We start from the raw sequence: 26,767 nt of genomic DNA, 5'->3' as shown, positions 1-26,767 counted from the left end.
CATCAAAATATTAATGCACCACAGAGATTGGGGGGATGGGATGGGGGCACATGAAGCGAAACGAATCACATGCCACAAATGGAGATTTTCTTTTCAGTCATTTGTACATTTGTAGTTTGTTTATTGTCTCACAAACCCTCTTGCACTTGAATAATGAGAAATCTAAGCTATTTGTGGCTCTCAGCCAAGCATGCAGCACTTAAGACTGACCCAGAAGTCTGCAAATATCATCTAAACCGCTAATGGCAGAGGTGAATTGCTGTTAAGTGCTAATGATTAGTGCAAATCATATATATACACAATGCATATAGTGAACATGCAACTAAACATGGGGGCAATATTCCTCTGTGACTAAATTTCAGGTGGCAATGTTTCAATATCAAATGTGAAATTTTACCTCTTGAGTTCTTTGCACTGAAGGGTTTTAAACTGATGGTTTGTCCTTCCAATAGATAATTTACCCCTTTTGGCAACAAGATTTATGTACCCTCTGAAACTAAATTTAGTGCATCTATAAACAGTCTGTCTGAAACTGGATTTATGTGCAGTTCTGATGCATTAAAAAAAACTTGCTCATCACCAGAGTCTCAAGCGTTTAGTGATTTAAGTGACAATGTTTTGCATAGTACAGTAGAATCAATCCTTAAGCAGGATTTATGCTTTCAAAGGTGTGTTTAGATGTCTTTCCTTGCTGAAGATGAAAGAAAACAAGTGGGTCGTATTCCAGGAGTTACGGTAAGTGTCCCTCTGGAGTGCTGAGGAGACAGGGATGCAGTGAATCAGAGAGAGAGCGAGAGAGAAGAGATACTGCAGACCCACTTCTGCCCTGGTTTGGTCTCATCCGCTTATAGAGGCACTTAATGCGTTTCCTCTGTCTCCTCTCCTGCAGCTCTTCTACAGGGAATGCACTTACACTTTTATCTCAAGTGTCTGGACTGGAGCGTGGGACTGTGTACATAAATCAGTTCTACTGAAGCTCTGAATGGGAGTTAAACGACATAGTCTCTGCTAGCTTCACCTCAGCATCTGGTTGTGACTGTGTGGGATTCTCATGCTGAAGAAGAGGAACCCTGAGGTGCTGATGGACCGGGAGGTGCTGCTGGATCTGGACTACAGCGGCGAGACCCATGGTCCAGACAGTTATGGAAGCCTGCAAAATGGGGGCTTCATCCCTCCCAGATATGTGAGTGTACAGATCTGTGTTTTGTAACATGGTGTTCTGATGCATACTTTATAAGATACATTTATTTATCAAAACAAGAGTCCTTGTTTCTGTGTAACAATATCACCAAACTCATTGTAGAGCTGTTCATTTTGTGTAAAAATTGCTGTTTAATTATCATATGGCTTTGCTGATTAAGCAACCTGGTGGTTTTTCTGGAGTTTTTAGTTACTTCAAGATATCTAGACTTAAAAGATGATATATTACCAATTTCTTCTTGATAATGTCTTAAATGTCTTATTGTCTTGTCTGATAAAACATACAGTATAGTTTAGTTGTATAATTCTTTTCATATTGTCAACACAATATATACATATACAACACTTAATTCCTGTCCTTGAATTTGACTGGCCAAGCAGCAGTCCAACCGCATTGGGACTTTTCACTTTGTATCACTCCGCTTGCCTGTGTTTGAGCATTCCAGACAGATTTTAAGCTACTGTTCCAGCGACTCCTTCTGTAGCTTACATCTTTACACCAGTAGGTGGTGACAAGTGACAGACTCTGTGAGTGAGTCATTTAAACCATTCACTCTAATGAAACTCCACCACTGTGTCGATCCACCTTTTCCTTAACATAATCTTCTACTTATTTACATATAGCCAGTGATGGGAATAACGGCGTTATAAATAAACCGCGTTAATAACGGCGTTATCTTTTTCAGTAACGAGTAATCAAACGAATTACTGTTCCCTTTCGAGAGGTCTCTCCTATTGCGTAATGCTTACGCTATGGGAAATCTCCTTTTCTCGAGAGAAATATTGAAGTCTTTATGTAAAACGCATTGCAGCTGCACAGCATACAGCAATGAGCGAGGCAGCTCGGTCATTGGCTGTGCTGCGGCAACTTGCACGAACCAATGACGGGGCGACTCTGAACCCGCTTCCAATGAGCGTGCTTCGCGTCCACGCGCGTCAGAGCCCGCCAAGATGGGCGTGGCCAAGGGCTATATATTGGGCGCCCCGTCGTCTGAGTTCTTTAGATTTAATCTCCTTCAGCAAAGAACCTTCTCTTCGCTGATCCTCCGGATTTGTTGGAGTCTTTTCGCCGCCGCCGCCGTCGACAAGCCTACAGCAGGACTGCTTCGAGGACGGCGGCGCCTTCAGCCGCCTTCGATCGCCCTTCTGCTAAGCCATCCGGCGCGCATCATCGCTATATCCTTTCAAAGCTTTCAGTGTTCGCCCCCGCGACACTTTTTCTAAAAGAGCAATTTTTCAAGGCGTCAAATGCCTTCCTGCGCTTCGTGTCGAGGCCCTCTTCAAGACGGGGATCGTCACATCATTTGCGCCCGCTGCCTGGGACCGGACCACGCAGAGGCTGCCCTTACTCGAGGTGGATGTCCCGAGTGTGACGCCCTGGGCCTCACCGAGCTGCGCAATCGCTTCGCCGTTTTCACCGCGAAAGAGCCCACCTCTTCCGTGCTGCCATCTCCTCTGGTCGAGCCGCGAAAGAAAAAACGCCGCTCACAGAGGCTGCCGGAGCGGTTTGCAGTGATGTCACGCCGGGCCAATCCCCGCGTGCTTCACCGCCACCCGAAGACTCCCCGCCGCCAGTCCAGTTCACACAGGCGGACCAGCACCCCTCCAGCGGAGCGATGGGGCTCGTCTCGTTTGGCGCGTCAGGGGATGACGAAGATAAGGATGACAGTTTTTCCTGTGATGCTGCATCCGACGACTGGCCGGGCTCGTCCTTCGACCCCGCGCCTTCGACATTAGCGGGCACGAGCGCGGGCTCCAGCATGGACTCAGAGATCGTCCGCATTCTCTCCAAGGCCGTGGAAGACCTCGGGCTCGATTGGTCTTCCCCTGAAGAACCCGCCCGCAGCCGACTGGACGAGTGGTTCCTGCAGGGGCGCCGACAGGCCCCTCGACAAAGACCCTCCCCCTTCTTCCCGGAAGTTCACAACGAACTCACGAAGTCGTGGAAAGCCCCGCACTCCGCTCGCCTGAAGCCTTCTTTTTCTTTGTCGCTCTCCTCCGTGAACGGCGCGAAAGAAAGAGGCTATGAGGGGACTCCACCCCTCGAGGAGGCTGTGGCCAATCATCTGTGTCCACCCTCCAACGCTGGATGGAAAGCTAAAGCTTCTCATCCCTCGAAGCCTTGCCGGTCCACTTCAGCTCTCGCCGGTCGCGCATACGCCGCCGCCGGCCAAGCTGCATCAGCGCTTCACTCTATGGCTGTCCTCCAGGTGTTTCAAGCCAAACTTCTCCGCAGTATGGACGAGTCTGGACCCGAGCCTGAGGCATTTAAGGACCTACGCAGCGCCACTGACATAGCGCTGCGAGCCACAAAAGCCACCGCCCAATCCATCGGCCGTGCTATGGCTAACCTGACTGTCCTTGAGCGCCATCTGTGGCTGACGCTAACAGATATGAAGGATGCAGATAAGGCGTCTTTCCTCGACGCGCCTATCTCCCAAGACGGCCTGTTTGGACCAGCGGTGAAGGAGTTCGCCGAGCGCTTCACCGAAGCCCGTAAGGACTCACAGGCTATGCGTCACTTCCTGCCCAAGCGATCTAGCTCATCGCAGAGCCGCCAACGGCCGCCTCAACAGCAGCGAGCTAAGACGGCGCCCCCCGTTTCTCAGCCCAAACCTGAAACGGATTTTCGACGCCGCTCGCGCTCTGCCAACAGGAAGCAACCGTCCGAGCGACGGGGACCTCGGCCCAGGATTGTGCTGAACCCAGAGCCTCGTAAGTCCTCCTAGCTACAGGGAGGAAAAGGGAGAGCGCGTGTCTCGCAAGAGCCGGACCGTTCTCTCCAAAACGTCTAAAGCATTACCCAGTCCCCTTACAGGCGGCTGGAAATGTCTATACAGCAGCCAATGTGCCAGCCACACAGCTCGCCCACCTGCAAACAAACGCCGTTTTTACGGCGACACACAGAAATCACATAAAGAGCTATTTTCTGCCTGTGTCATTAAAGGGTCACGTGTCCACACCAAAGTGCGCATTCCCACATATCAAAACTGTCAACGCAGTGCCAAATGTTTTCCCAGCTCAGGCTGGACGCCCCATAAATGTAGATTGTGTGCCAACTGTTACGTATGCACCACTACACACAAGCACTGTTCCCACAGTTCTAAACACTTCCCCAGTAAAAGCGGGAAGTTGTATAAGAGTAGCGCGTGTGCCCGCTGTTATGCACGCACCCCAACTCACAAACACTGTTTATATGGCCAAAAACCTCCCGCCACGAGCGGGAAGTTTTATGAAAGTGGCGTGCGTGCCTACCACAGTCTATGCACCCCCACCCATAAGCACTATACACACAGTGTTAAACATTTCCCCATCTCACTCTGTGAGCATTACAGCGAGCGTGCCTGTAATCTCACACGCACCCCTGCACTCGGCATTCAGCAGAGCTGCTGAGCGCGTGTCCGCACCGCTGAGAGCTGTAAGCTCGGTGTTAACACAGAACGATTCGCTGGCGGGAGCCATACGTCACTGCGACACGCCCCCGGCCAACATTCAGCCCATATCTGTGCGAGCGAAAGCTTGGGAAAATATCCCCGACATGCCGAAATGGGTTTTGAACATAATAAAACACGGTTACTCGCTTCAATTCGCTTGCAGACCGCCCCGCTTCACAGCGGTGGTAGAGACGAAAGTGAGAAAAGATGTTTCACATGTTCCACGCACCGAGATGCTCAAACTGATAGAGAAAGGCGCTATAGAAACAGCCCCCCCCTCTATGAGCGAGGCAGGTTTTTACAGCCGCTATTTTCTCGTCCCGAAAAAGGATGGCGGTCTCCGCCCCATTCTAGATCTCAGACATCTGAACAAAGCTTTAATGATTCGTTCGTTCAGAATGATAACTACCAAGCATATCCTCGCGCAAGTTCGCCCGAGGGATTGGTTTCTTTCAGTGGATCTGAAAGACGCTTACTTTCACATTCCAATAGCGCCTCATCACAGGCCATTTCTGAGATTCACTTTCGAGGGACAGTCATACCAGTACACAGTAGGCTACTACCATTCGGCCTGTCACTGGCACCCCGTACATTTACGAAATGTATGGATGCAGCACTTTCCCCCCTGAGACAGCGGGGAGTGCGAATACTAAATTATCTCGACGATTGGCTAATACTAGCACAATCAGAGAGCCAGTTAGTGACACACAGGTCTGGATTATCAGTCATCTAGAGTGCCTAGGTCTAAAAATCAATTTTGCAAAGAGCATGCTATCCCCCAGCCAGAATATTTCTTTTCTGGGAATAGTGCTAGACTCAGTGCAGATGACGGCGCGCCTCTCATCAGAGCGCGCGCTCACTATCCGGCGCCTTGCAACATCGTTCAGAGCGGGCGCGCGCGCCCCCGTCAAGCGGTTTCAGAGGATGCTCGGTCTCATGGCCTCAGCATCAGCTGTACTCCAGCTAGGATTGTTGCACATGCGTCCTCTCCAACGCTGGCTCAAAAGCCGTGTCCCCACCCACGCGTGGCGCTCGGGCCACTTTTTAATCAGAGCAAATCACGGCTGCATAAAAGCCCTGACGCCCTGGAAAGCTGTCGACTGGTATCAGTCCGGCGTGAGTTTGGGTGTAAACACAAGGAGAAAAATGATCACGACAGATGCCTCCAAAATAGGTTGGGGGGCCCTTTACGAGGGCAGGCCTGTCTCCGGCTTGTGGTCAAACCCGGAGAAGCGCCTACATATAAACTGTCTGGAATTGAAAGCGGTCGCTTTGGCTCTCAGAGCCCTGCTCCCGTACCTGAAGGACGAGCACGTCCTAGTCCGAACGGACAACATGACGGTAGTCTCGCATATAAATCGTCAGGGTGGACTCAGATCGAGCTCCCTGCAGTCGATGGCCAGGGAGCTCCTCCTATGGTCCCAGCGCAACCTGCGCTCGCTGAGAGCGGCGCATGTGCCAGGTGTTCTGAACCAGGGAGCGGACATGCTGTCCAGAGACAAAGTTCTCCCAGGAGAATGGTCTCTCCACCCCCTGACGATTCAGTGGTTATGGCAAACCTTTGGCAGAGCAGAGGTCGACCTCTTTGCCTCCAAGGAAAATACGCACTGCCCTCTCTTCTTTTCAAAGAGCACGGACGCGCTCGCCCAAGTCTGGCCGAGCCGCCCGCTGTATGCCTTCCCTCCGGTTGCGATGCTACCTCAGGTCATCAGTCGGATCAGGGAGGAGAAATGTGCAGTGCTCCTGGTAGCCCCACTCTGAAAAAAACAGACGTGGTTTCCAGAACTGATGCAGATGATACAATCTGCCCCATGGCCGATTCCACTGAGGCTAGATTTCCTCAGGCAGGCCAACGGGACGATCCTCCATCCCCGCCCCGATCTGTGGGCCCTCCATGCGTGGACCCTCAACGGATTCCCGGAAACCTCCCCAGTGGAGTGTTGAGAACCATCACTGAGGCGCGAGCGCCCTCTACGAGGCGCTTATATGCCCAGAAATGGAAGGTGTTCAGTGACTGGTGCAAGTCCAGGAACCTGAATCCTGAGACATGCGAAGTACCGAGTGTGCTCGTTTTCTTACAAGAGCTGTTGGAGGCAGGCCGCACCCCCTCCACGCTCAAAGTATATGTGGCTGCCATAGCGGCATAACATGAACCGGTCGAAGGACGCACATTAGGGAAAAACTACCTAGTTGTTCGTTTCCTGAGGGGCGCCAGGAGGATAAATCCCTCACGCCCCCCCTCGGTGCCGATTTGGGACCTGGCCACGGTCCTGGACGCACTTAAGCGTGCCCCGTTCGAACCCCTCCGAACGGTGCACCTTAAACAGCTCTCGCTCAAAACTGCTCTCTTGCTGGCTCTCGCCTCGGTCAAGAGAGTGGGCGACCTGCACGCGCTGTCATCAAGCGCTACCTGCCTGGAGTTTGGACCTAACGACAACAGGGTTGTCCTCAGGCCAAGACACGGGTATATTCCTAAAGTGCTCTCTACTCCTTTCAGAGCACAGGTGATATCTTTGGCCGCGCTATCGTCCCCAGCAGATGAAAGTGACGCTAATTTACTCTGCCCGGTCAGGGCACTCAGAGTATATTTGGAACGTTCTGCCCTGTTCAGACAGACAGAGCAGTTGTTCGTATGCTTTTGCGGCCGCACTAAGGGTCTGGCTGTGTCAAAGCAAAGAATATCGCGCTGGATAGTTGATGCTATAGCGCTGGCTTATGAAGCCAAGGGCCTTCAGTGCCCCTTGGGCATCAGAGCTCACTCTACGAGAGGCATGGCCTCCTCGTGGGCGTGGTCGAGTGGGATACCCATTCAAGATATTTGTGCGGCTGCAGGCTGGGCCTCACCGTCCACATTTATCAGGTTTTATAACCTACAGGTCCCCTCATTGCACTCTAACATACTGTCGGTCTAACTATGCATAGGCTGGGGTGTGTACATGCTGAGCATTGTCTCCTCCCTCTGCATAGGCTGGGGTGTGTACATGCTGAGCATTGTCTCCTCCCTCATAGAATCGAATCTTTGCATCTGATGTGGAGGATTTTTCATACATGACAGTACATAAAAATGTGCTTGTGTGTGTCTTTGGACGCCCTTTGGGCCGTTCCACGTTGTCCCTTTATAAAGCCCGCCTTCGGCTGGCTCGTTGGATAATTACTTCGCTCAAAAGCTCAGGCACCGGCCTCCGGCTTAATAGAAGCGAAGTCAGCACGCACGGCGTTTTACATGGCGTTCCCATAGCGTAAGCATTACGCAATAGGAGAGACCTCTCGAAAGGGAACGACTCGGTTACTAACGTAACCTCGGTTCCCTGAGAGGAGGGAACGAGTATTGCGTAATCTGCCGTGCTTGTGCTTGGTCAATTTGCTTCAGTCGATTGAACCTAAAGAACTCAGACGACGGGGCGCCCAATATATAGCCCTTGGCCACGCCCATCTTGGCGGGCTCTGACGCGCGTGGAAGCGAAGCACGCTCATTGGAAGCGGGTTCAGAGTCGCCCCGTCATTGGTTCGTGCAAGTTGCCGCAGCACAGCCAATGACCGAGCTGCCTCGCTCATTGCTGTATGCTGTGCAGCTGCAATGCGTTTTACATAAAGACTTCAATATTTCTCTCGAGAAAAGGAGTTTTCCCATAGCGTAAGCATTACGCAATACTCGTTCCCTCCTCTCAGGGAACCGAGGTTACGTTAGTAACCGAGTCGTTTCCCCCGTTACAACGCAGTTACCGTTACTGACAAAAATGTGGCGTTACTATAAGTGAACTCATTGAAGCGGTTTTCATCCGAGTATGCTCTCTCTCTCCACCATATGACCTGCAAAGTTTTTTCTCTGGTGTGTGTGTGTTTATGAGGCGCCGGAGTGTACAAAAACGAAGCGGACGCCGCGAGCGCGCTCAACAATGCGCGAGAAAGACCGAGTGTGTCCGAGAGCGCGCTCAACAGTTGCGCAAGAGAGACCGAGTGTGTCCGAGAGCGCGCTGAACAGTTGCGCAAGAGAGACCGAGTGTGTCCGAGAGCGCGCTCAACAGTTGCGCAAGAGAGACCGAGGGTGTCCGAGCATTATATAGTTTGTTTATAAATAAATGACAAATTTCAGCATTAGAATAATCTCTATAGCCTATTGGTATCATCATCTTCAACGTTTTAATTAATTTACATGGTTATACAAATAAAATCTAAAAAATGACCTGCAGGGAACGTTCTGGGAAGGTTCTGTTTAGGTTATAAAAATAAAACCTAAACATAACAGGGAACGTTCTTGGGAACGTTCTCTTTAGGTACTAAAAAAACCCGAAAATAACCTGCAGGGAACATTCCCAGAAAACATCTTTGTTTGACCGGTTGTAAACACGTGGGGCAAACATGCCTAATTTGGCTTAAATAACCTCTGATGATGACGTTCTCTGTAGGTTATAAAAATAAACCCCCAAAATATTATACTTTATCATTATTATTATTATTATTTTTTTTGTAAATTGTTCAGTATTATATTGAGAGAGCACTTCATGTTAAACTGTTTACTTTTGTGAGGAAGAAAATACTTAGGCTACAGTATGTCTACTAGTTGTGAAGTTGTGTAATAGTTTTATTGTTTTAATATACACTAAAAAGAGTATGTATATTTTTTATTATTATTTAATCATTTTTGGTACATTTCTTAAGAAGCATAATTTATTTTTAAACTTATTTGTTGGCCAGTTGTGGTCTGTGCAATATTAAGTATAAACCATCTATTATGTTTTATTGTTCTACTAGTAATGATAATATTTAGAATAAAATATTGAATTTAATAGGTGTCTCTCACATTGTCCCACAGCAACATTAAAATAGTGTAGATTAGTGTTCAATGTTTTATAATAATAATTTGTTCTATTAGGCTAAGTGTCTATTTCATTCATTTAACATATTTAATACTGGGGGCATCCAAGTTTTTTGACATAGGCCTATTTGAACATTCTTTTAAAAAGTAACGCAATAGTTACTTTCTCTGGTAATTAGTTACTTTTATAATGATGTAACTCAGTTACTAACTCAATTTGTGAGAAGTAACTAGTAACTATAACTAATTACTTTTTTTAAGTAAAATGCCCAGCACTGCATATAGCTAATAAATCTGAAGTCTCAGTCGCACATTCACAGAAAATAGCTTAATAAGGTATAAACTCATTCTTTATAAGGCCAAAGTGATAAAAACAGCATCCTATATTATTCAGAATTCAACCCATGTGTTGCTCATAGATTCGCAATGGTTGAATTATGCTTTGGCTCCGTTTGGAGCTATTTTTTATTTCAGAACAAAAATAGAACTTAACTTTAACTGCCTACGTATTAGGACTTTCAAACTCATCTGACTGCTGTTCTTCTCACACTACACAGCTATTTATCATCACCAATATCATTTCCAAGCAAAACACATTACATACTGCAGGATGATTCAGAGACAGGTCTGATATTTAATGCCACCCACATGCCACATTATTTTCTCCCTGATTTTCTGTACTCGCTGACAGTTAATGGAGTTTGCTGACAAACTGCTTAAATTGGAGGCAAATCAGTGATGATTGTTTCAGTTTATGTACATTTTCAATGACACAATCTGAGAAATTTCATGAATACCAAAGAGATATTTTGCAGGTTATGCCGCCCACAAGCTACACGACTTCAGCCTTGATTTTCCACTCATTGACAATAAAAAGCCCAAATTCCCAACCCCCGCGTATATAGTTAAATGGCTTCACGAACAAGAAATATGTAGGAGGTGACTTGATTTATTCCATTGGGAATTTATCGTATCATTATTGTTTGCTATTATTGCTGTGATGTCATGTGAGTGACACGTTATCCCGCCCTAGTGCCAGTAAACGCGTCATCAGAGAAGAGAAGAGATGTCGCTGCAAGTGATTTTGATTTCATGGTGACATGTAATTCACACATAGCGATTTGTCCCTCGAGTGATCAAGCATCATTTGGGCTTTTATTGGTGATCTCCATTAACTGTCAGCCAGTGGAAAATTAGGACTAAAATTGTGTAGTGCAAAAGCAACACAATGCTGAAATATGATGATGCTGATGATGATAATAAAAAAATCAATAATACAGAAAAAGGATGGAACAATAGCTCTTTTGCTCTTATGATGTTGCTTAAATAGTTATTTTCATGTCAACATAGTTGAATACTGCAGCTAATGATGATGATGACCCCATATACGTTCATTGTGAGCGGACAGCAAGCCCACCTGTTCAGCCCCAAGGCAACTACTTCAGAGATGGCCAAGCAAAAATAGGTAATGGTTTGATGAAAGCGCTATAAATTTACCGACCACTTAGGTTAATATGTAGTCGTATTAACCCTGGTCGCTCTTGCTTAAGACTTTGTGCTGGTGTGGGAGGTGAAGGTGCGCCGCAAGCGCCGAAGTCGGGGACGGTCACAAGGAGACGCGGCGGAGGAGGCCGTAGAAGCAGCACAGGAGGAGAGCAGGTCAGAGAGAAGAAAAGCTCAGCTGGCCCGATGGAGGGACAAATTCATCCAGAACCTTCAGAGTGCTGGACTTATGATGGAAAAGGTTCAGCTGTTAGGTCCATTTCCTTAGTACATTGCCCTTTATGCAACTTAATATGATCTTTCTAATGGTTTTCTCTTTATTATCAGGAGGAATCATCCAGTGTAAAGAAGACTATACACTATCTGAAGCTGCATGCTCCATGGGATGTGTTGGTGTACTATGCTGAGGAGTTATGTCTTAGAGCGCCTCTGCAGGTCAGATCCGTTTTCATGTTCACCTCCCTACTGAGCTCTCAATGCAAATACAGAGGGCTCAAAATAGCACTATAATAAATGAATTGTGAGCCCTGAAATAAGTTGTACTTGTTCATTGACAGGCACAGCCTAACCCAGACTTCAACACTTCTGCTAAAGTTCTGCAGAAACTCTGGGTGCCGAACATCATGAAAGAATCGGTCCCCAACCGTCCTGTGGACTACTATACGTGTGCCTTCCGCAAGTCCAAAATGGAAAAGTTATGCTCTGCTTCTATATGTGAACAAAACGATTATCATCTACTTGCAGAAATGGATTTGTAAATGTAGACATTTACCCAGGTTTCCTGTTTTGTTAGGTTTCTGGGCTCTGATGATCGTGAAAACTACTTCACCAACACACAAAGACACCGCATTGTGAGTGTGCAAAAAACAGCAACTGTGTATCAAATGGTATATTCAATTGTTATTAAGTACACTAGCATTCAAAAGTTTGGGTTAAGATTTTTACAATGTTTTTGAAAGAAGTCTGTTTTGCTCACCAAGGTTTGGTCAAGGTTTTTTATCAAGGCTCTTTGATAAAAAGTTAAACATGTTAAAATATTATTGCATTAACTATTATTATTAAAATAACTTTTCTTTTTTGATACATTTTTAAAATTTCATTTCTTCCCGTTATGGCAAAGCTGGATTATCAGCAGATATTACTCCAGTCTTCAGTGTCAAATAATGCTTCAGAAATCATTGTCAAATGCTGATTTGGCGCTCAAGAAACATTTCTTATTGTTATCAATGTTGAAAACTGCTTGTGCTACTTAAATATTTTTTGTGGAAACCGCGACAACAGAACAGCATTTAAATTTGTAACAATGTGCAAATCTTTTCTGTCAATTATATCAATTTAATGCATCCTTGATTGACAAAAGCATTGACTTCTTTAAAAAAAAAGAATGGTAATGTATAAGATGGTGTATTAAGTACTTACGAGTGTATGATAATTGCTTACACCTGTGATCATCGCAGGTGTATGAAATCCTAGCAAGGACTGCATATGGCAGGAGGAAGCGTGCAGAAGTTGGAGTCGCTCGTCTGCTGAACGAGGGGGCTTTTACGGGTGCATTCCCTCTGCATGAGGTTAGGCATATGAACAATTTGCTTCATGTACGTTTTACTAAAAGTATAGTTTGATACACTGTCAGCTTTTTCTCTGCTTCAAAGGGACCCTTTGAGCTCCCAGGTTGTGACATCAAGCCTGATCAGCTGAACAAGAGGCAGGTGCTGTACCACTATTGGTCCAATTGGTTAAAATGGTATAAGTACCAGCCTCTGGATCATATCCGTGAATACTTTGGGGAGAAGATTGCACTTTATTTTGCTTGGTTGGGTGAGTAGGCACCAAACTAGATCTTATTTACATTTCCATGTTTGGTTTCCATCGTCTTGACATTGCAAGAGTGACAGTTTAATGCATATTCCAGCAATCATTAATAAGTGGCACTTGATGACATGAAATTATTATATTAAATTCATATATTAATATCATTTATAATATTTTTTTATAACTAAAATAGTTATATTATTTTTATATTATTTATTTATATATTAAATTATGTCTTATGTACTGTATATAGATACAGGATATGCATTCATAGCATGTGCGTTCCCTGGGAATCTAAGAACTGAACTGGAGAAAACCATGATGTCATCGTCCAGCTCAGAGCGGCTATATACACTCACTTAAAGGATTATTAGGAACACCATACTAATACTGTGTTTGACTCCCTTTCGCCTTCAGAACTGCCTTAATTCTATGTGGCATTTATTCAACAAGGTGCTGAAAGCATTCTTTAGAAATGTTGGCCCATATTGATAGGATAGCATCTTGCAGTTGATGGAGATTTGTGGGATGCACATCCAGGGCACGAAGCTCCCGTTCCACCATATCCCAAAGATGCTCTATTGGGTTGAGATCTGGTGACTGTGGGGGCCATTTTAGTACAGTGAACTCATTGTCATGTTCAAGAAACCAATTTGAAATGATTCAAGCTTTGTGACATGGTGCATTATCCTGCTGGAAGTAGCCATCAGAGGATGGGTACATGGTGGCCATAAAGGGATGGACATGGTCAGAAACAATGCTCAGGTAGGCCGTGGCATTTAAACGATGGCCAGTTGGCACTAAGGGGCCCAAACTGTGCCATGAAAACATCCCCCACACCATTACACCACCAACACCAGCCTGCACAGTGGTAACAAGGCATGATGGATCCATGTTCTCATTCTGTTTAGGCCAAATTCTGACTGTACCATCTGAATGTCTCAACAGAAATCGAGACTCATCAGACCAGGCAACATTTTTCCAGTCTTCAACTGTCCAATTTTGGTGAGCTCTTGCAAATTGTGGCCTCTTTTTCCTATTTGTAGTGGAGATGAGTGGTACCCGGTGGGGTCCTCTGCTGTTGTAGCCCATCCGCCTCAAGGTTGTGCGTGTTGTGGCTTCACAAATGCTTTGCTGCATACCTCGGTTGTAACGAGTGGTTATTTCAGTCAAAGTTGCTCTCCTATCAGCTTGAATCAGTCGGCCCATTCTCCTCTGACCTCTAGCATCAACAAGGCATTTTCGCCCACAGGACTGCCGCAAACTGGATGTTTTTCCCTTTTCACACCATTCTTTGTAAATCTCAGAAATGGTTGTGCGTGGAAATCCCAGTAACTGAGCAGATTGTGAAATACTCAGAACGGCCCGTCTGGCACCAACAACCATGCCACGCTCAAAATTGCTTAAATCATCTTTCTTTCCCATTCTGACATTATTTTGGAGTTCAGGAGATTGTCTTGACCAGGACCACACCCCTAAATGCATTGAATCAACTGCCATGTGATTGGTTGATTAGATAATTGCATTAATGAGAAATTGAACAGGTGTTCCTAATAATCCTTTAGGTGAGTGTATATAAATGAACTAAATTAATAACTTTTTTACAACAAAAATGAAACATCACTTAACTTACTTAAGCTGGACTGTGATGCTATCTTCTTCTGGAAACAAACTTTGTTACATTATTTTTCTGTTATCTCTGTAAAGCTGGTTTGAAACAATCTGTACTGTAAAAAGCACTATATAAATAAATGTGACTTGACACGACTAACCCATGTAACTGTGATATATTTACCAATTGTAATTACCATAAATAACCAAATTCTGTTTTGTTCACAGGATTTTATACAGCCTGGCTCTTGCCTGCTGCATTGGTTGGGACATGTGTCTTTGTTTCGGGTATTTTGACAATGGGATCCAATACCCCAGCGTAAGTTTTTCCTGTATTAGCCTATCAATAAACTGTGTTTCTGCTGCTGCTCTTCTTGCAGCTCTACATGAAACACACATTTAGTGCTCCTCGAAGCTATTTTGCTGCTATGAGAAATAATTTCATATCGATGTGCTTTATGACCTTTATTTGTTTCTATAGCAACTGTTAAACAAATCTACTTGAAGGACTAATAGTGATGGGTTGGAAATATTTGCTGTGGTTTACGCCACAGAATGAACAAACAAAATAATGAGAATGAGAGAGCAAGAAACCATAAAGAGAGACACAATTAGAAGAAATACATTGCTCTCTAATTCTCATTATTAATATAAGCTATCCTTTTGTAGACTTTGCCACTATTCTATTGAACTTTACATGCAACTAAACTATTTCTTTTTTTTTTTTAGGAATGGAGAAAGAGTCTGATTACTTGATTTCAAACATTTTCTTCAAAAACACAGGCTGTATGTTTGCTTTCACCTTAGCTCTACCATTGTTGCCTGTTTCCATGTACCATATACAGGAAGGAAATCTGTGAGAGTGGAGGACTCTATCTAATGTGTCCTCTGTGTGAAACCTGTAAACCCTGGAATATGTCTGACATCTGTCCCATGGCCAAGGTAATCACCCCTGGCTCAAATTGCTTGAATTGGGTACTATGAAAGAGACACAATATTATATAATTTGATAATATGTATGTATAGTTAATATTATGTGTATGGATTATGTAAAATATGTAGGAATATTTTAGGTCACTTCACTTTTGGAATGTAGTCTGGTTGCCAATTATGAACACACTAAACATTAGGGCTTTTTGTTTGTTTTGGGTTTATTCACAACTCTTCTTTAGGTGGGATATCTGTTTGATCATCCTGGCACCGTCTTCTTCAGTGTCTTCATGTCTTTATGGGCTGTCACTTTCTTGGAGTACTGGAAACGCAAGAATGCCACTCTCGCTCACCACTGGGACTGCATGAATTTCCATGAAGATGAGGTTTGATGGACACAGCACTTTTTTGGTCCTTTTTCCTTTAAAAGTATCTAAACATTATGGAATTCCTGAAAGGCAATGTGAAAAAAATTATTTTGTTTTGTTTTGGTAGGTGGGAAAAAATAGAAGTGAAAAATGTTTTGTTTTGTTTGTGTGAATTTTTTAAAAAAAAATACTTTATTTTATTTAATTTTTAGTTTTGTATATGGGAAAAATCCGAAGCAAAAAAAATGCAGAAAATGTGTTTGGAACTTTTTCTAGTTGCACTTTCTTTTTTTTTCTTTTTTTTGGTAGGAAAGACTCATAGAGACACTTGTCCTTATAAAAGTTAGGTATTTTGCCTCACCAGAACATTTTACTTGTTCCAAGAATGTTTAGATATTTTACTGGAAAACAGGACAAAAATACATATTAAGAAAAATGTTATTCCTATGTAATAATTCCTAACATTTGTGGGTTTGTATTTAATTGGTAGTATAGATCAGAAATAATAGCAAGTTATTCTTTTGGAAATGGACAGGAACCACCACGTCCTGAGTTTTCTGCAATGGCCCCTGCGATGGAGGAGAACCCAGTGACAGGAGTGAAGGAGCCCTACTTCCCTGAGAAAGCGCGGATTTCACGGATGCTGACTGGCTCTATGGTCATCGTTATAATGGTGAGACCCACTGGAGATTTAATGGAACTAAAGAATTTTAATTGGTCTGTTTGAAGGAAGATAATGTGTCATAATTGTTCACCCAAATGTATTCCTCTTCCTCTTTTTAAATGTTTTCCCAGCTGTTTGTAGTGATGATCTTCTTGGTCACAGTGATCATATACCGCAGTATAGTGAGTGTAATGATGTTTGAAACTGGGAGTTCTGTTCTGCGTACTCAGGTGGGCACCCCATCGATTTGAATTAAATTAAAATATGAGATGACTTACCATAATGCAGCATTTCATTAATCTCCTCCGCACCTGCAGCAGCTCTTGAACTCTGAATCCACTCCACACACACATTTTGTCTTCTAGGCTGGGAATATAGCCAATATCTCCAGCACTTTGGTGAACCTGGCTTTGATCTTGCTGATGGGGCAGGTCTACACAGCCCTGGCAGAACAGCTCACTAAATGGGGTAGGCTTTCGGCACACATCAGACCCCATAAAGGAACGCCTGCCCATGGCTTTAAATCAAATCTCACAGGCTAGTGTTGACATTTTCTGTGGTTCAGGGTAATGAACCTGCCCATTCAAACTGACTTTGAGAATCAATAAGCCATTAGGACTCTAGTCCTTAGTCTTTCTCTCTGAGGCAATAACAATAAAGCTTTGAGACTTCACACATGCCTTATAAACAAGTCTCATTTATCTTGTGTACTCAAATATGGCTGTTTCTGAAACCATTTTCCCTGCAGAAATGCACAGGACACAGACACAATATGAAGATGCCTTTACATTCAAAGTCTTCATCTTCCAGTTTGTCAACTTTTACTCGTCGCCCTTCTATGTGGCCTTCTTCAAGGGCAGGTAACCTGTAAACTAGCCTAACAGAACAAAGTAACCTTTTGGGCTGCATTTTTCAAGGCACAATTTTCAGAGCACTTTCATTGCTCTTTTATTTCAGATTTGTGGGCTATCCTGGTCATTATGGCAAACTGTTTGGGATGCGGAATGAGGATGTGAGTGCTTTTAGTTTTATGGTTATATGCCATAATATGATTACCCTATTCCATTAACAATGCTCAAACATGCAGTTAAGCAGTCATTATATAAGAATATTTTGTATAAAGATTGTAAATCAGAGTCATGTATTCCAGACAGCCTTGTAATAAAGGATATGTCTGCTGTTGCAAAACATCCACAATAGGTTGCACTTTATTTGTAGTCTATTAAAACTAAAGAAGCAAAGTTTTCCTATATAATGTCTATGTATATTAATGTTCAGAAGTTAAGTCGGTAATTGAAAAAAATGTATAACTTCATTCAGCAAGGTTATTATTTAAATTGATCAAAAGTGACAGTAATTTCAAATAAATGATGTTCTTTTTTAACTTTCGATTAATCAAAAAAATCCTGAAAAAATGTATTGAGGTTTTTATAAGAAATTCTTCTTGAGCACCAAATCAGAATATTAGAAAGATTTCTGAAGAATCATGTGACACTGAAGACTAAGAGTAATGATGCTGAAAATTAAACTTCAAACTTCATCCTTCATTCAAACTTCAAGGCCATCACAGGAATAAATAACATTTTATAATATATTAAAATCCAAAACAATTATTTTGAATTGTAATAATATTTCACATTATTACTGTTTTTCCTGTATTCATGATCAAATAAATACAGCCTCTGTTAGCATAAGATACTTCTTTTAAAAAAGATATATAAAAAAATGTACCTGTGGTTGCAGTGTGGACCAGGGGGCTGTCTGATCGAACTGGCTGAGCAGCTCTGCATCATCATGGTGGGAAAACAACTTATCAACAATGCTCAGGAGTTTGTCATCCCGTACGTGTCTCCCTCAGAGCCTTACTTTTCATCAAACAAGTCATATTTAGTGTCGCTGCACCATAAAAGCTTGTTATATTGTAGAGCAAACCACATAGTATTTAAACTAAAAGACTGCTGAAGTGGTCAGGCTTTGCCTACATTGTGGAAAACATACTGAATAATTAATAACATTCTAAATGATGTCCTAATGACCATCTTAAAATGCAGAAGTCAATTGGAAGTCCCTACTATCATAGAAAGAGTGTGTGTACGTTCATGCCGGTGTACGAGAGTGAAAGTGTGTAAATGTGAGCAATAATAGCTGTCTTTTAAGAGTATTGATTGATGTGCATATTGATTAACCGTAGATAACATTGTAGGGTGCAGTGCGCAGACAGATGACAGTTCTGCAGCATGTCTCTCCTCTAAGGCTGCAGTTCCAGCGGTTTAGCAGGATAAATGCCACACAGGAGAAGCTTTTAGCACTCCCCTATCAATAATGCACCACCACAGTCAGGCTTGGGCAAAACTGGATCTTTCCAAATGAGCACAGCTATGTCTCTATTTTAGACATAGAAATACACTCAGAAGAGCCATCATCATTATCATTAGAACACTGTGTATTTAGGTTTAGTACTCTCTCTCTCTCTCTCTCTCTCTCTCTCTCTCTCTCTCTCTCTCTCTCTCTCTCTCTCTCTCTCTCTCTCTCTCTCTCTCTCTCTCTCTCTCTCTCTCTCTCTCTCTCTCTCCCTCTCTCTCTCTCTCCCCCTCTCTCTCTCTCCCTCTCTCTCTCTCCCTCTCTCTCTCTCTCTCTCTCTCTCTCTCTCTCTCTCTCTCTCTCTCTCTCTCTCCCTCTCTCTCTCTCTCCCCCTCTCTCTCTCTCCCTCTCTCTCTCTCCCTCTCCCTCTCCATCTCCCTCTCTCTCTCTCTCTCTCTCTCTCTCTCTCTCTCTCTCTCTCTGCCTCTCTCTCTCCTCTCTCCTCTCTCTCTCTCTCTCTCTCTCTCTCTCTCTCTCTCTCTCTCTCTCTCTCTCTCTCTCTCTCTCTCTCTCTCTGCCTGCCTCTCTGCCTCTCTGCCTCTCTCTGCCTCTCTCTGCCTCTCTCTCTCTCTCTCTGCTTCTCAGTAAAATAAAGGCTTGGAGACAGAAACGGGCCTTATCATCTGTGAAGAAGGCCCAGAAGGCAGAGGAGCCTAAGCGTTGGGAGCAGGACTATGAGTTGATTCCATGTGAGGGTCTTTTTGACGAGTATCTGGAGATTGGTAAGATGATAGTCTTCCACCTTTAATTAACTTTTTGTTTTATGAACTTTAACCCTTTAGCTGTCACCTCCTTTTTGAGAATGGACATTACAATGCAATATTCAAACTTAAATGGTTGTAATTCAAGAATGCTTTGCAATATAGACCTAAGTTTGGTCTTGTTTTAAAGAAAACACTCAGCAGATTATTTCTGAAGTGAAAGCACTTAGAAAAATTTAAGTATGAAAGTTACCGAAGTTTAAATTTACAGTAAATCAAATATACTGTAATTAATATTTTTTCTTTTATATAATATATATATTTTACAAAATATTTTTTACTCTAAAATTACTACTACAAATTTGAAGTTGATATCAATGAGATTGCCATGAGATTTTGTTTAAGCGTAATACCAAAAATAGCCACCGGGGGACATACATTCCATGTATGCATTCTACCGTAACAAATTAATACATTTGTGTCCAAATATCACTTCTGTCACAAAATATGGAACCTTGAGACTCAGACCTTTCTGACAATGTGTTTTTTCAAGATTAGAAAAGGTTTTTTAAAGGTTTTTCAAGATTAGAAAAGGTAATTAGAAAAGGATCATAAATTATGGAACATAATGACGCCCAAAAGGGGAGTAACCCGATAAAAGAATGTAAATTACGGTTTCTATGGCAACGGAACGTCCAATTTCAAAACGGTTTTCATAGGATGTATTATGAGTTCATAAGCTTTCAAACGATACCTAATTTATGATAACTACTAAAATATGTGATGTAATAAAAAAGATATTATACTTTAGAGGATAATATTATTTTATAATTTTGTATTGACAAGTACTAGATTATATGTTTTATTATGAACTTTTAGCATGAAAAAAGTTTCAATTATTAAAAGTGTGTGTCGACTTTTTGTGACAAAGGTCAGAACTCCTGATATGATGTAGATTTTCTGAGGTGCATTCTTGTCATAAATTCATCTATTACGGTTCCTACATAATTTGCTACAAAAAACAGTGCTAAAATATCTATTTAGGAGTCTTAGACCTTTCCAACGATATATAGTTTGTCATGATTAGATTAGGATTTAAGTAAACGTAGGTGTCCCAGTAGTGGGAAGGTGACAGTTTGAATGTGTTGCTACTGATGCCAAAACAGCATGCATTGATATTTCATGAGGTGTCAGTCCTGGAACACTTGGTGCACTAGGCAAGATAAGACATGACAGAGAAAAAAAAAACATTTCTGAAGATTTCTATTTCAAATAAATGCTGTTCTTTTGAACTTCATATTCATCAGAGAATCCTGAAAAAAGAAAAACGGATAGTTCACCCAAAAGTGAATATTCTGTCATTATTTACTCACCCTCTTGTTGTTCTATAGTTGTTGAAGATATTTTGAAGAATATCTGAAGCCAGTTGATGGGCCCCATTGATTTCCATAGTATTTTTGTTTCCATACTTTGAAAGTCCATGGGGCTCATCAACTGTTTGGTTACCCATATTCTTCAAAATATCTTCTTTTGTGTTCAGCACAAAAAAAAAATCATACAGGTTTGGAACAACTTGAGGGTGAGTAAATGAAGACAGAATTTTCATTTTTGGGTGAACTATCTATTTAAACAGTACAACTGTTTTCAACATTGATAATAATAAGAAATGTTGCTTGAGCAGAAAATCGACATAGAATGATTTTTGAAGGAACATGTGACACTGAAGACTGGAGTAATGATGCTGAAAACTTTGCTTGGACATCTCAGGAATAAATCACATTTTATAATATATTAAAATAGAATTGCAGCTTTAATTTTAGTTGTAATTATATTTGACAATATTACTATTTTTTTTACTGTATTTTGATCACATAAATGCAGTCTCTGTAAAAATTAGAGACTTCTTTCAAAAATATTTAAAAAAGTCTTGTTGACCCCAAAATTTTGAGGTTTAGTGTGTAAGAGTGAATTTCTGTCACACCAGTGTAGACAAGCACATTTTTACCCATGGCACAATAATCATGCAACTTTATTAAACATTAAATGAAAATGACACTTCTGTACAGATATTTTTGCTACACTACACTTGATGAATGACCTTACCGTTTTTAATCTTGACTGCTGCCAGTCCTGCAGTTTGGCTTCATCACCATTTTTGTGGCGGCCTTTCCTCTGGCTCCTCTCTTCGCCCTGCTAAATAACTGGGTGGAAGTGAGGCTGGACGCTCATAAGTTTGTGTGTGAATACCGGAGACCCGTGGCAGAGCGAGCCCAGAACATCGGTGTGTGGTTCATCATACTGGAGGCGCTGTCCCACGTGTCCGTCATAGTCAATGTGAGCACCTACACAAAACCTCTACTAATAATTCTGATACTTAAGGTGCAGTCACATTAGCGAATTCGAAGTGAAATTTTGTGGGCAAAAAAAGCTAAAATGTTGACAATACCATTGACCTATGTATGCTAACACTGCTCACACAGGAGTCACTTTCTGTTGGTCTGCGTGGCAAATTCGTGTGACCAACTTGAACTTGAATTCTGCACATGGATCTTTTTCGCCCATTATGCGAAACTCCAGATTATCCAGATTCCTATTGAAGTGTCTGGATTTCGCCCATGAAATTTCACAGAGCAAATGTGATTGAAGATTTGACAACCTTTAGTGTGTTACATTGTTAAAAAAAAAAAATGTCTAACATAAACGACACATCTTCTTACTTTACATTATCCAAGGTTGTCTTTAGAAGGCTTCACAATATCTTTTTTTTTCTATTGTTTTTTTCTACAGGCTTTCCTCATTGCATTTACCTCAGATTTTTTGCCACGCCTGCTGTACCAGTACAGGTTTAACAATGACCTGCATGGTTATGTCAATTTCACGTTGGCTTACTCTCCACCCAGTTACAACCACTCCAGTCATACCATGTGCAGGTAACATTGTTGATGCTGTTCTACAGTGTAAGAAATCTGAAATCAGACTCTGTTATATCAGTTATGCATTGTAAATAAGCATAAATATATTTTTCCTCTTTTCAGGATGGGTAATTTGTTGTATTATTTTTTTTTTTTACATATTAGCAATGTTCTGATGTTTTACAGCAGTGTCTTGGCTGTCGTACCATGTTGCGCAGCAGAGGGGAAAATTGCTAATCAAGGCAGTGAACTGTAAAATTGTAGCTGTCAGCACTGTTTGATTTTCTTCTCTTGTGGTCTTTTTTTTGTCACGACTTTTCTTGTGTCAGATATAAAGCGTTTCGGGATGAAAATGGAAAATACAAGCTGGTGTACTGGGAGCTTCTGGCTGTAAGACTGGGCTTTATCATCGCCTTTGAGGTGATCATTGATCTTCCTCCTGCAAACCACATCACAGTCAGATTCTTTCTTGAATTTAAGCTTCCCAGAATACACTGTAACCCGTTTAAAGTCAACATTAAATCAAAATTAAGTAGGTGACACCAACTTTTCATCATCCAGTCAGTTCCTAGATAAAATTGGATCCCAGTCTACATTAGTGTTTTTTGAATGTCCTGGGTTTTTTTTAAATGAAAGAAACAGAAATTATATTGTACAAACACCTTTAGGAGAACAATAAAGAGCCCCACACAAAAGGAAAATAAACGGATACATTAGCAAAATAAACAAATACATGAATAAAAGTAAAAAATCCACATGATTTAATAAAATATATTAAAATTAGTGGTGTCAAATTGATTAATCGCTTCTAACATATATATATATATATATATATATATATATATATATATATATATATATATATATATATAATATATACACATATATTATATAAACAAAAACTTTTGTTACTTGCGATTATTCACGATTAATCTATTTGACACCACTAAAATAAATCAAATAAAATTTAAAACATTGACAAGTAAAGAAAACTTTTAACCTTATTAATAGTATCACCAAAACATTTCTTATATGGTTTCAGGAATCTGAAAAAAAAAAAAATTAGTTAAATAAAGAGATTTAAGAAAGTGAGTCTGTTTCAGTGAAAAAAATATAAGAGAGTAAGTAAAATATCTCACATTACGAAAGTGAAATGGGTTGCAGAAGCAGTTTACATCGTCTATTTACAGTAACCTGATTGATTACAGTTTCTTTATCATTGTCTACTAATTATTATTTAAATTTTTGTGGTCATCTTATTAATAAGTGTGTGTACACATCTTCAGCATGTGGTGTTCTTCGTCCTGCGTGCCATCGACTGGATGGTTCCAGACATCCCTGAGTCCTTGGAACTGAAGATCAAGCGAGAGCGCTACCTGGCTAAGCAGGCTTTAGCTGATAACCAGGAGGCCTTGCTGGTGAGTGGCAGGATGCTTCTCAGGTGAGGTCAGTGCACATGGTGAAGTCCACACCCTCCAGTGAGCCACGCTTCTTCTCATTAACACTCACATCAGAGAGCTCTTAGATTAAGAATATAAAAAGATTTTCTTAATCACAATATTTAAATTTACAAAATTAAACTTTACCCACAAGGCTGAGGGAGAAAACCAAAAATATTATTGATAGTTTAAGTTAAAGGTACAATATGTATGATTTTTGAATTACAATATCCAAAAATCTCTTGCACAGTGTGATATATTTCCTGCAGTTGTGTACTTACAATATCTCAAACGTTCCCAAAGATTTTTAATTTCAGAGAAATTCCAATTTTAAATAATGGCTCGTCCCTGGTCATTGTCGCTTGTCCATGACGTAATATCTGTGTTATCCCTGATTTCCGCTCGTACTCCCATAGTAACCATGGCGTTACGTCTAGCTCACGCTGTTGTTGTTTCATTCACACATTATGGACCATGGCAAGCAGAGTTTGGGACAAAAGGAGAACTAAAACAAGGATCAATATCAGTGTGGCGTTTTCGAGATGCCGAGAGCTCCATGTCCACGACTAACTTCGACTTGACAGGGACGCTACACTTGCATGTACTTTAGCCTATTAGACAGGTGAGCAAATGTACATAAAACTAATCAGTGTTATATAGTTCAACATGATGAAATGTTAGAATATGATCATTATGTTATTCTAATGTTGATCTAGATTACTGCTAGTCTCATACAGCCAACCAACTGACACATAGAATAACATTATAACTTTCAACACACTCAAATGCAGTTTAGTGTGTTAGTGTAGACCAAGTGAAACAGCGCTGCGTTACCTCACAAGTTTCATTCATCTAATAAACTGACCTGTGTGAGTAGTAATTCTGCAGTTGCGTGTAGTTCGGTAGAATGAAAGAGCTCATGTGTGACGCTGATATCTGTCTTTTATTAGCAATCATAATAATCATAAGCTTATACTGCTTCATACCTCAGTCATGTTAAAAACATCAATGTATACACTCATCCATAAACATCCATCAGCATGACGACAAGATCCATAATTGCGCTTATGCGTCATCAACCTATGCCTTTGTTATTGTTAGAGGTTAGCGAACCCAAGCGCCGAAAAAACTACATATTGTAGCTTTAACCATAACAACACTGATTTGACATCTATTTCCTCTTTAAAAGATATTCTTTATCCAATTCCTGGAGCTATTTTGTTCTCCAACATCACAAAAACATACTTTTTAAAAAGTAAATGAAAGTGTGACAGTTCCAGCACTCTAGCAGAAGTAGAGCAAAGACTTCTGGATTACTTTTTTGCTGCCCTGGTTTATGTACTCCACATGTTCTGAAAAGTTGAGGAGGGAAGAAGATCAAAAATTTTTCAACCCACTTTCTTGGAAAATATGTGTTAGGGTGATACCCTGCTTCTGGTTGAGGTCAGAGTGTGTATTTGGCTATGTGCACTGGTTTCTGAGCAATGACGCGACCAAATACTCAAGATTATGGGGGACCAAATGTAATAGTTGAAAACCATACTAACTGTTCCATTGAAATCCTACTGTTCTGAATATTAGTAGATTCCCCCTTTATGTCTGTGGTGGTTATGGTCTCTATTGTTTTTAATTACAGTAAATTGTATTTTATGTATTTTACTTAAATAGTTTAGAAATAGACCTGGCTCTTTTTCTCGATAAGATGTCAGTGATGTGGTGTGAACGCCTCTGTGATCTGACCTGGCCCTTATATGTTGTCTTTTAAAAATAAAATTAAGACTACTTATAGTAGTCTCTGCATATTAAACTAAAATTGGAGTATTGCAATGTATATAAAAAAAGATATACTTCACCTTTAACTGATAGAGGAGGTGTCTAAACAATGTATTTATTTCTTTTTCTTCCTCATTTCTCTTCCTTCGTCCTTGTGTGGTGGTCCTTGAAGCAAGCGAAGCGCCTAGCTACATGAGACTGACCTGCAGTGCAGAGGCTTCTCCAGAAGGGGGCGTAGAATGCACTTTACACACTCATAACTGATTCAAGAGGGACTTAGTATTTTATAACACTTGGACTGAAACTTGGCTTGAGCTTTGTGGTGGTTGATTGTGTAGATGTATGTTGGTGTGTATGTGAGCATGCATTTCAAAATGTAGAGGTCTATGCCAAAGTTGTTCACTATCACCTCTACTTTAACAAACGGCTGTACATACGACTTCTTCTGGCTCCAACTATACTAAGACATGTGATCACCTATTCACTCTCTCTGCCCTCCCGATAAATGATATATTCCTATTTAGATTTCAGTGGGAGGACAGGGAGGTTTGCTTTTCTACATTAATACCAAAGTATATATTTGTACTACTCACTACTGAAAATTGTGAAAGATGGCAAAAGCATTAGAAGCATGTTCTACATTATGTGTCAGTGTGAAATGCTTCTCTGAATAATACCTTAATATGTTTGCATTTGTCATGTCTATCTCTGGGCTGTTTAAGGTATCATGTTTTAAAATAAAGCTAGTTTCAATAACTGTTCAAATAAACATTGAAGTGTTTACATGCTGGAGGACAATATTTAAAAGCCAAAAATGAAAAACCCATTCCAAACCACCATGACTTTGTTTCTTCTGTGAAACACAAAAGGAGACATACTGATGAATGTTCACACTGTTCTCTTATGTATACTAAAGGTTCAGAAAAAGTTCAAAAAAGCACAGCAAAAGTATTATAAGTGAGCCATATAATAATAGGTTTACAGTCCAACTAAAATTACAATACTAATATTTATGGTTGTCTTAATTTTTTTGCTTTCAAACAAACCATGGAGCTTTTATTAAGGTGGTAAACCACCAGGGGAATTTAAAGCTTCTCTTTTGTTGGCAACAGCCATGGTTTTACAAATTTTAGAGAGATTGATTATGCGTGTTGTGTTCCAAATACATTGTTATTAGCGCTCTAAACAGTGCTCTAAACAGAGCTCGCAGAGATCAGTTTGTGTAGACCAACATTTCCTGCGA

At 41.5% G+C, this 26,767-nt stretch overlaps 1 protein-coding gene across 1 annotated transcript; it reads left to right on the top strand.

Annotated features, from left to right (window-relative positions):
* Positions 1-771: 771 nt before the first annotated feature.
* ano11 (anoctamin 11) lies at positions 772-26,293 on the top strand. The gene is made up of 23 exons (XM_077217913.1): positions 772-1,183; positions 10,801-10,915; positions 11,001-11,194; positions 11,281-11,388; positions 11,511-11,647; positions 11,747-11,804; positions 12,411-12,521; positions 12,606-12,771; positions 14,605-14,695; positions 15,222-15,318; positions 15,549-15,692; positions 16,210-16,347; positions 16,470-16,568; positions 16,704-16,806; positions 17,087-17,198; positions 17,296-17,350; positions 18,082-18,179; positions 19,285-19,421; positions 21,529-21,734; positions 22,188-22,330; positions 22,642-22,732; positions 23,599-23,730; positions 25,697-26,293. Exons 1-23 carry the CDS (start codon positions 1,052-1,054, stop codon positions 25,718-25,720), a joined length of 2,691 nt encoding a protein of 896 aa, XP_077074028.1. The 5' UTR covers positions 772-1,051; the 3' UTR covers positions 25,721-26,293.
* The last annotated feature ends 474 nt before the right edge of the window (positions 26,294-26,767 follow it).

Source organism: Siphateles boraxobius, unplaced genomic scaffold, assembly GCF_051911475.1.
Source record: "Siphateles boraxobius isolate OS27281-9 unplaced genomic scaffold, OSU_SipBor_1 77, whole genome shotgun sequence".
Taxonomy (NCBI): Eukaryota; Metazoa; Chordata; class Actinopteri; order Cypriniformes; family Leuciscidae; genus Siphateles; species Siphateles boraxobius.
This window is presented reverse-complemented; position numbering and strand designations above follow the sequence as displayed.

Coding starts and splice junctions, on each gene's coding strand:
- ano11 (XM_077217913.1), top strand. CDS start 1,052: ATGCTGAAGAAGAGGAACCCTGAGGTGCTGATGGACCGGGAGGTGCTG. Junction 11,195..11,280: donor CTGGACTTATGATGGAAAAG/GTTCAGCTGTTA, acceptor CTTTATTATCAG/GAGGAATCATCCAGTGTAAA. Junction 18,180..19,284: donor GCTCAGGAGTTTGTCATCCC/GTACGTGTCTCC, acceptor TCTGCTTCTCAG/TAAAATAAAGGCTTGGAGAC.